The sequence below is a fragment of the Chiloscyllium plagiosum genome, unplaced genomic scaffold (genome assembly GCF_037043375.1).
Source record: "Chiloscyllium plagiosum isolate Xiang-an unplaced genomic scaffold, Cpla_swu_hap1 HiC_scaffold_19, whole genome shotgun sequence".
Taxonomy (NCBI): domain Eukaryota; kingdom Metazoa; phylum Chordata; class Chondrichthyes; order Orectolobiformes; family Hemiscylliidae; genus Chiloscyllium; species Chiloscyllium plagiosum.
In genome coordinates, this window is record NW_028270157.1 from 28,102,791 (window position 1) to 28,113,701 (window position 10,911).

Here is a 10,911-nt window from a genome sequence, read left to right on the forward strand (position 1 = left end):
CAAGGTCCCAGGTTCAATTCCAGACTTTGGCAGATTGTCTGTGTGGAGTTTGCACATTCTCCCCGTGTCTGCATGGGTTTCCTCCGGTGCTCCGGTTTCTTCCCACAGTCCAATGGTGTTCGGGTTAGGTCAGGTTCAGGTCAGCCCATGCTAAATTGCCCGTAGTGTGCAGGGATATGTAGATTAGGTGTATTAGTCAGGGGAAATGTAAAGTAATTGCGTAACAGAATGTGTGTAGGTGGGATATTCTTCAGAGGATCTATGTGGACTTGTTGGTCCAAAGGGCTTGTTTCCACACTATAGGGGTTCTATGAATTTCTATGAATTATACTATAAGAAGAGTAGCATAGACTAGTCTTGTATTACCTAGAGGTGGTGATGTTATTGAAACAGAATTCTTAAAGCTTGACAAACTATACTGGAGGAATGTTTTATCTTTATTTTTGAAGAGTCTAAATCTAAGGGTCAGGATTCCGAATAAGGTATCAACCATCTAGGGCTGAGTGAGGAGAAGTTGTTTCACTCAATTTTGAAGTTTTAGAATTCTGTATTCAAGACAGCTGTTGAATCGTGTCTGACCAACTTAGTTTTTCAAGGAAGTTTCAATTAGAGTGGATACACGGGAGCCAGTAGATAAGTTGTATTTGGACTTCCACAAAGCTTTTGACAAAGTAAAGTCCTAAGATGAGTCATTGGCATTGGAGATAGTGTATTGGCATGGATAGACAATTGGCTAATGGACAGGAAACAGTAAGTAGGGGATAAGGGATTGTTTTTAAGGTTTGTAACCAGTGAGATTCTACAGGGATCAATGCTGGGATCGCAATTGTTTACAGTATATATTAATGATCTGGAGGACGATTACAAATATGCTATAGCCAGATTTACAGTCAAGAAAAAAACAGATAATGGAGAAAATTGATAAGTGGAGTATAATGTAGGAAATTTTGGAGGGGAGAACAATAATATTTAAAGAGGAAAACTGTAGAAAGCTACAACACAGACTTGGGGGTACTTTGTGCAAAACAAAGCTGGCACACGGTTGCAGGAGATAATTGGGAATGCAAATGGGATGATGGCCTTTATTTTAAAGGGGGTGGAGCTTAAGAGTAGAGAGGTCTTGCTGCAACTAAACAAGGTGTTGGTGAGACCACATCTGGGGTAATGAGAGCAATTTTGGTCCTCTTAAAGAACAATATATTGGAAGACTGTGTTTTGGGAAAGTTCACCAGGGTGATCGCTGGTATGTAGGGAATTTCTTATGAGCAAATGCTAAAGTAGTTGGGACTGTACATGCTGGAGTTTAGAAAAATGAGGTGATCGCATTAAAACAGATAGGATTCTTAAGGCGGCTTGAAGGTAAATGCTGAGAGGATGTTTCCTGGTATGGGAGAGTCTAGGACCAGAGGGCAAAGTCTCTGAATAAACAGGTCAGTTTTAAGACTCATGAGGAGGAATTTGTTTTGAGGGTTGTGTATCTTTAGAACCCATTGCCAGACAGTAGGGGCAAAGTCCTTGTGTATATTTTAAGGCCGAGGTAAATTCTTGGTTTATAAGAATTAAGGGTTATGGGCAAAATGCAGGAAAGAGGACATGAGCAAAGCCAAATCAGTTTGATCCTATTGATTGGGGGAGCAGGTCAACTGATTGAATGGCTTACTCCTCTTCCTATTTTCTGTGGTCTTATAGAGGCTTGGGTATTGAATGTAATTAAGTCAGATCAATATATTTTTGGATGCTGGGGGAACTGGCGTATACGGGGATGGTGTGAGAAGATGGAGTCAGCCATGGATTCATTGGACAGCAAAGAAATGGTCCCCCCTCCTGTTTCTTCTGTAATAGCTACTGCTCTTTACTTTTTCTCGAATATGTGACACAAGAATGAGTGAATGTAAAGGTACACAAACTAGGAAGAAAGGTTTGGAAATGTATTGAATTATATGAACTGGTCTTTTTGTTTCAAAAGATGTTTACAACAACAGTTTATGCTTGTGTAGCACCTTCTAGTGTAATTAAATATCCTAAGCACTTTGTGATATGACATTGAGCTACGTGAGCTGTTGGGTCAAATAAGTAAATGTTGGATGAAGAGGTGGTTTTTAAGGAGTGCCTATTGAAAGGAGGAATGCAAAGCTTAGGAAAATAATTTCTGAACTTGGAGATATCCAATCTATCCTGTCCCTATAGAAAGACAAAGATGTTTACAAGGTGTTTCAACCCATTCATTGCATGACCTTCGTTGAGATATTCATAGATCCAGAGATGAAAACCCAGTGTCTATCCACTATGCTATCTAGTTCTGATTGTAATATTTTTGGATGCTTTCTATTGCACTTGAAATCTGTATTTTGTTTTTTTTAATCACACTCTTTATCTTACAGGGAAATTGGGGATGACTGGCATATTGCAATTCAGGAAGCAATCCTAGAAAAGTGCAGTGACAATGAGGGAATTGTTCATATTGCTGTGGATAAGAATTCACGTGAGGTTGGGAGTACTGCCTTTTTTAAGGCAGTTTCTAATTGCTGATCTTGACGTCTTAGCTGTATGCCGAATTGATTTATTTAAAGTCTGAGAATTTTACTTGCAAATTGATTTGGTTTCCTTGTTTTTGTTCAAATGCAATAATTTCCTTTATCCTTTCTTCTATAGGGTTGCGTGTATGTGAAGTGTTTGTCACCAGAATATGCTGGCAAGGCTTTTAAAGCACTTCATGGCTCATGGTTTGATGGTAAGTTGATGTGTTCTAGTTTTTTCCTTCCAGCCAATGGAAAACCTGGGTTGAATCACCCAGAGCTTTGAGAACAGGGCAGGTGGGGCACCTCACTGTGGGATGGGGTGGGGTGAGGTGACAGGGGAGGCAAAATTGCAGCTGCTTGATGTGGATCAGATAGAGGATGGCAGAAGAATGGAAGGTGCTGCCTGAGGGTGGTCAAGGCAAGTACACTCTCAACATTTAAGCAGCTTCTGGACCCAAGCAATTAAAATGCCGGGGCGCAGTCGGCTGTGGACCAAGTGCAGGTCAATGGGATTAGTGTAGCTTGGTCAGCACAGACATGGTGTGCTGAAGGGCCTATTGCTATGTTGTGTGTCTCTATGATCTTAGTTCTATTGAACCTTGAGTTGAGATATCACCCACTTGCTGCAGTGCCACTGAAATTGTATGTTGCCACTTTGATAATATCAGTGGGCCCTGCCCTGCCCCAGCCCACAAGCCCTGTCCTCGCCTTCTTACTGTAAGACCTGAACTTCAAACTGATGTCATCAATTCAGGTCACGTTATAGAAGAGGAAGTGCTGGAGGTCTTGGAAAACAAAGAAGGAGAAAGTAGAGTCGCAGGTAGATAGGATAGTGAAGAGGACGTTTGGTATGCTTTCCTTTACTGGTCAGAGTATTGAGTACAGGAGTTGGGAGGTCATGTTGCGGCTGTACAGGACATTGGTTAGGCCGCTTTTGGAATATTGCTTGCAATTCTGGTCTCCATCCTATCAAAGATTTTATGAAACACGAAAGGGTTCAGGAACAATTTACAAGGATGTTGCCAGGGTTGAAGGATTTGAGCTACAGGGAGAGGCTGAATAGGCTGGGGCTGTTTTCCCGACTGTTTTCCCTGCAGCATCGGAGGTTGAGGGGTGACCTTATGGACACTTATAAAATCACGATGGGCATGAATAGGATAAATAGACAAAGTCTTTTTCCTGGAATCGGGGAGTCCAGAACTAGAGGGCATAGGTTTAGGGTGAGAGGGGAAAGATATAAAAGAGACCTAAGGGGTAACTTTTTTTCTCGCAGAGGGTGGTGCATATATGGAATGAGCTGCCAGAGGAAGTGGTGGAGGCTGGTACAATTACAACATTTAAGAGGCATTTGGATGGTTATCCGAATAGGAAGGGTTTGGAGGGATATGAACCGGATGCTGGCAGGTGGAGCGAGATTGGGTTGGGATATCTGGTCGGCATGGACGGGTTGGACCATGCTGTACATCTCTGACTCTGTGCTTTAAAATTGCTTAAGTTTCACATTTTCAATTGTTAAACTGCAGAATAATTTGTTAAATTAGAAGTGTCAGAAAAAATCTTTCTATTCAGCATCTTATTAAAATTACAGGAGTGAAAGTTTTTAAACAGAATGCAAATTTACAGACAAAGTAAACCTGTCTGTACAACTTTTTATTGCTGTTACATTTCTGCAAACAGCTAGAATTGTATTTGAGGCAGCGGGGGTGTGGTGTGATATTATGTGCATGTTGTATTATTAGAATCCAGGACACTGGTCCTGAACACATGAACTTTTAGTGCCATTTTAACCATGTAGTAATGCCAAAGTTTCATGTAAAGGCCAGGATTTTCCCATAACAATAAACTGTTATCAAAATCTGAGGGCATTGGTGGAACAAATATTACCCTTAATCTTTTTTTTTTTGAAACTGTTCCTTTTACCTTCGGTTGCAGCATATGAATGGAAATTATGATCACTTATTAAGCAAACAGTTGCGCATGTGTACTTGTAGTTTCTAAAATTGGCCAAAGTAGCATAGTTGCAATTGACTACCACAAACTAATTGTATTATGTACAAAATTGTAATAGGCTAAGCATTGTAATGGATATTTTTTCCTTAATGGTGTTTACTGAAATCTTAAGTAACCTGTTTTTGTTTATTTTTAGGAAAACTAGTGACTGTAAAATATCTGAGATTAGATCGTTATCATTATCGCTTTCCTCAGGCTGTCCATTGCAACACTCCGTTAAAGCCATCAAATAGGTACATGAATTCAATGTCACATCTGCGTCTTCTGACCAACACAGCTAACTCTCAAGGAGCCTCATGAGACCTCTCCTATCCCTGCCAGTACTGTTACACTGCAGCGAGAAGTCCTGCTTGAATGCTCTGTCTTCCTTTTTATTGCTTTTATATGTACACTTTTTGTATTATAAGGAGTGCATCTTTTGTGTTAAGATGCCAGAAAGCTGGAGAAAATTTCCAAAGGCGCTATCTGTAACATTTCAGTGTATTGGGATTAACAAGTAGTGGCATAGAAGTAAAACAAGATATGACTTTCATGCAGCAGTTATAATTCTTAGACTGTGTACTGGGCATGAACCGTTTTGTTTACTGAAATTGTGAAAACTTGGGTGTCTTGGGGATTAATCATGTACACTACGGTTCAATCAGTATTTGACTGAGCTAAAGGAGAAGATATTAGTCGGTCAGATGTGACTACTCAAAATCTTTTTGCATATTTGGAATTGCAGTGCTTGAATATAAATTTGCGAGTGTAAATTTGGTGCAAAATGATCATCTGACAATTGCAAATAACATGGAGCAAGTACACAACATGTAGGGCACATTACAACAGAGCTGTTGAAAGCTGTCAACAGAAATTTGAAATGAAGAAGGGCAACTTCATAGTGTAGCTGTCTGCTTAATGAGATCTGATTTATTTTGTGCAATAAACATGTCTGGATTAAATATGGATTAATACTAGCAATATCATGCGGAAGGAAGACCCAGCAGTGTTATGTAGAATGTCATAGTTTGCAGAATGACAAATGTGCAGTTTACTCAAATAATACCAACAAAACTGGCTTAGTTTGATTAACAACTTCGTCTATATTACATTAAGTAAATGCAAGCAATCTGAATAATGGAATTATTGGTAGAATGAGTATAGATTTATGTTCATTTAATCTTGGTTTCATTATTTATTCCAAATTTGGGTCATAATCTGCAGGCAAGAGCATTTCAACATGGAATTGCACAAAATGCACAATTTACTGAGTAAACATGATGCACACTGCCTGCAGCAGAGCCTTACTGTGCCTTACCTTTGTGTGCTTGATGCAGGCACTGTAACTTCATTCCAAGTTTTAACAAGTTCAACGTAGAGAAGTAGCCAGTTTGTTCTGTACAACTTTGTTGCACTTTGGTTAAGAAGTTGTACTAAAAGTAAAACAAGACATCTTGCTGTACCACATGTGCATCGTGTGATGGTGTTAATATTATTCATGTTTTTGAGCCAACGCATCATGCACCTGATTTGTTCTGTTGTAAAACTGTGCAAGTGGATTTGGCATTTTTTTAAGATGGGGCACTATTTGATGCAGATGCATCTTTGAATTTTCCAGCTTCTATGATGTATTTCATTTTATGTAAACATTGTACATTTATATATTGTAATATGTACCATTATGCAGCTTATTTTGCTTATAACTGTTAAATTTGACAATATCCTACCTGCAAGACAGATGGGAAGGTGTATAATATCCAGATGTTCAAAAAGTTCAGATGTTTAATGTAATTTGTCATTTGTCTTGTAAAAACACTCTAATTAAAGGTTTACTAGGGGTTTTTAAAATGCTGGTATTTGTCTATTGTTCATTATCTTTATTGAAGCTCCTACAGTTGGGAAGGTTTATTATTTTGCCTCAAGCGCCTGTAAAGTGAAACATTTCCAAATCATTATCCGGTAATTACTGAACAACTTGCTTTTAATCTCCCTTTAGGTAAGAAAACATTCCATCTGAGATGCATATCAAGTCCCAAAAGAGTTTTACAATTAATACATTGCTTTAACATCATATCGAAAAGCCTTTCTCTGACAACAACTCTGTTGGGATTGTGAAGTGTTAGTCTAGATAATTGTGAAGCAGCATTTGCATAACAACCCAGATCCCAAAGCAGTCTATGCCATTGTGCAGCAAAACCTGGTGATCATTTTGGCTTGGGCTACTAAGTGACGAGATTCCAATAACAGAATCTAACCATCTTTGTTCATTCGCATCAACATGCAGGAGATTAATATTTACCATAAATACCATGGTGATAGCAGCAGGTCAGAGGCTGGGACTTCTGATATCTCATCACTTGACTGTCCAAAATCTGTCTGCCACCTACAAGGCATAAGTCGGGAGTGGTGGGATAATTGCATTTGTTTGGGCGAATGTAACTCCAACTACACTAAGATCAGCACCATACAGGATAAAGCAACCTACTTGATTGGTATGCCAAATAGTGCCTTCAACGTTCTGTCCACCACTGGCAGCAGTGTACCATCTGCAAGATGCAACACAGCAACTTAGCAAGGCTTCTTCTCCAGTATCTCTAAACCCCTGATCTCTAACACCTGGAAAGATAAGAGCACCACCACTTGCAAGTTTCCATACAGACCACAAATTTTGGCTCTATATCGTCATTACTTCTGTATCATGGGATCAAAATCCTGGAGCCCCCTTCATAATAGCACTATTGGTGCATCTGCGGTATTCGAGAAGGCTGCTAACCACTATCAAGAAAGAATGCAGAATAAATGGTGATCTAACTGGATATGTCAATATCACATAAATGAAAAATGTGCTTGAGTCTGCAGCAGAGTTTGAACTCAAATACTGATTCGAAGATTGTGTTACAATTGAGCAGTGTTCCAAACATCTCACTGAAGAGACAGTATCCACATAGCGCTCCCTCTGGCTTTGTATTTGTCAAGCCTTTGGAGTAAGTATTGAACCCACACTATGATTCAAGCAAGAATACTACCCTTGAGCAATGGTTGAATGCTCAATTTAAAATATAGTTTATCTATCTATCTCTGTTCCATTTTTAAAATATTTTTCTTTGAAATTTCAACACAGGACAATTAGGAAATTTTTCTTAAAAACAAAGCTGAATTTAAAGTATGAATCTGTTAAAGCATGAACCTGATGCAAAGTAAATGTCCCTCTACCATACTCCTCCATTGTCCAAGCATCTCATCCAAATGTTTAGGGAATTTTTCAGAATGCCTTCTGGATAAGCATTTGGATTTCAAATAATTGTTCCAATAACCAGAGCAAGCCCCCCCATATTTGTTGGTTTTAATCAAACATTATGTTTGTGGGTTGGGGTGAATGTGGGGAGGGAGTGTGTGGAGTCTGCTATAGTGGTAATATTAATGCGCTAATAATGCAAGGGCCCAGACTAATGTTCTGGGAACATGGAGTCCTATCTTGCTGCAGGTGAAAATTAATTTTAATTGGAATTAAAAGCTAATCGCAGTCATTGCCATAAAGCTTCTGTAGATTGTCATAACCCATTTAGTTCACAAATGACTTTCGAGATGGAAATATGTTGCTCTTATCTGGTCTGATCTACATGTGACTCTTGTTCCACAGAAATGTGGTTGACTCCATTTAGTTTAAAGTCAAAGTGGGATGGGCAACAAATGGGCCTCTTTTCATTGAAAAAAATTAGGGATTGTTGGGGTATGATGTCTATTACCTTGTTATGACTTGTACCTTTTCAAACTGACATAAATCATCCTGCCTTGAACAGAGTAATAATTATTCTGTAATCAGAATCCAGCTGCACTACAAGGTTGATATGCATACCCAATCTTCCAGTTTATAGTCTCCTAACAAAGAATACTCACTTAATTTACCAATCTATTTTGAAACTATAATTTTTAGATCTCCTCTAGAAACTCTTAATTGAACTTTAAAGTTACATCCAGTAACTTAAGCTCAGAGGCAAAGATGGCTGTACTTTTGCATTACTACCTTCTGCATTCCAAGCCCGTGGTATGGAGACAGCTATTCTGGATAAACAAACTGCATCAGTAATAATCTTATCTGGGATAAATCAGATCCCAGAATAAAATCTATCTTCTTTAATTTTTGCAGTTGGTTACTTCAGTGTGGTTTGGACTGAGAGAGGAGGACAACAGAATGAGAGGTTGACCCACAAGAAAAAAACTCAATATAATGACACGAGTTTTCACATACACTCCAAGTTTCAATACGATTCTTTAACTGATACTCAATTCTAGAGAAAGTTCACTCCCTATCTCAACTATTAAGCTTCTACTTAACTGATCTCTTCCAATGTCTTCTCCTTGGACTGCAGATTTAAGATTTTCTAAAATTTTGAGTCTGCTGGTATGAGTTCTTTTGCAATTCTGAAAGCCTACTTCCTTTCAATTTTTAACAATTTTTTTTTCCCCAATTCTCCAAGCTAAGAAGTGCCGCAAACTAACACTTGCACTGAAGTGCCTAGTTCCCCTGAGCTGAAAGCTTGAATCTCCTGCAAGGAGAACCGAACTCCAAGTTCTTCTGAAATAAACTGGAAGCTAAAACTAGAGCCTTTCAACTCTGAAATATAAGCGTTTTGTCCATTAACATTACAGAGGGCACCAATTGTATGCTTTCTTGGAATTGATGTAATTGGCTCACTTCCAAATTTGTAACTTTTTTTTAAAAATCCTTCATAGTACACCCACATTCATCTGTGTTGTTTAAAATCCAAATCTTCAGTTGTATCATACACCTTTAATCGGACCTCACCACCTCCTGCCCAGAGTAAATGAAAAGGGTCCTCGAGGCATTTGATTTTCAATCGAAATTTCTTGTCACTTAGTTACATTAACAGTATAGTACTCTACACATTCATGATCATATTCTATGCTAGTTCATTTTGGTTGTAACATTGTTTCCTTCATGATTGCTCTTGGCATAGTCTCTGCTATAACATTGTCCTTGCCAGACACATGAATATTTTTTTTAAATTTGTACGGTTCTAAATTTAAAATCCAAAATGTTGTTGATTCCTGTCACGGAATCTTTCCAAAATAAGGTGAAAAGGGACTGGTTAATACAAATAACAATCTTATCAGAACTGTTGGATATGTACATGTACATTGTGGTGACTCTACAATTTACAATATTTAGTGTTTCTTCATGAGCTCGTTCAGTTTGAGATTAAAGTATTTGGTCTTTTGATCCCTATTTTGTCATAATAAAAATGGCACCCACACAAATGTTGCTAGTCTCAGCAGCCACTTTGGCTTCATGAAGTTCACTGCTGCTAAAACCAAAGCACTTTATTTAATAAAGTTTTCAAAGAGGCCTCTACATGCTGTTATTTGGAACATGCATCCAATAAAATCCATTTGTTGTGATATCTTTGGCATGGAGTGATCCAAAATAGATCTTAATTTTATTTCCCTATTTGCTACTTACCCCGCAGTGTGGCCCATTAAATCGCTTTTGCTTTGGTGAAGTCACTTTAAGTCAGATTTATGACCAAATTGGCTCTTTGTAACAGGTCAAAATGTTTATTTAAATGGTGTAAATGAACCTCCCAGGTTTAGCTAAATGTAATCAAGTTGTTGATATAGTCAGTGCAGTTTATTGATCCTTCAATTACTTTTTTGGTTAATCTTTATAAAGTTATTGGTGCATTTTTCATTGTATTTACATTAACAAAATCCATCCAGTGGTGCAAAAATTGATATTTCTTTAGCTCTTAGACAATGGAACTGGCCAACATCTTTTTATCAAGTCAGTCTTAACAACAAAATGTGCTCATCCAGGTCTTTCATTGAAGCCTTCTGAATGTGGATCGGACAAGAGTCAGCATTTGTTACTATGCTGACTTTGTGATAATCAATAACGAATCTTTATGATCCATCTGAGTTTGGCACCATTGTGATAGGTGATTTCCAGCTAATAAAACTCATAATATAATTGTCTATCATGAAATTTATTTGAGCTAACATTTATAGATTGAGTCTATAATAATATATTTTTGTGTAGGTAACAAAATCCCCTACATTAAGATGATAGTTTAGATCCTAACTTTTTCATATTTTAAAGGTAAGTGTAAGGTAAATTCCAGGTGCGATTTGATTGGTCAAACTATTGACTTTAGAAAAACATGCTTTATTTTTACCTTGCAGTTAAAATGCAGACAAAATAATTGGCTTAAATATTGAAATGTTTAACAAAATAACATATGAACAATTACTAATTAACTGTTCCAATATTGTAACATCCCATGGCAAAGGCAAATTCAGTCAAACTGATTGTCTTGCATGCAATTCTAGCAGCAAGAAGAGAACCCCATCCTTTAGTTGTAACAGAGAGGAATAAGAGCTTCCA

The 10,911-nt window shown here is 37.9% G+C and overlaps 1 protein-coding gene across 4 annotated transcripts in view; it reads left to right on the forward strand.

The window, feature by feature from the left end:
* Positions 1-6,360, forward strand: part of lemd3 (LEM domain containing 3) — a 51,474-nt gene extending 45,114 nt beyond the window's left edge. For all 4 annotated transcript variants that reach the window (XM_087997160.1, XM_043709656.2, XM_043709658.2 and 1 more), the window contains 3 exons: positions 2,382-2,487; positions 2,653-2,731; positions 4,666-6,360. In XM_087997160.1, the coding sequence (XP_087853286.1) occupies positions 2,382-2,487; positions 2,653-2,731; positions 4,666-4,829 (349 nt within the window). In that variant the 3' untranslated portion in view covers positions 4,830-6,360. The remainder of the gene's footprint in view (positions 1-2,381; positions 2,488-2,652; positions 2,732-4,665) is intronic.
* The last annotated feature ends 4,551 nt before the right edge of the window (positions 6,361-10,911 follow it).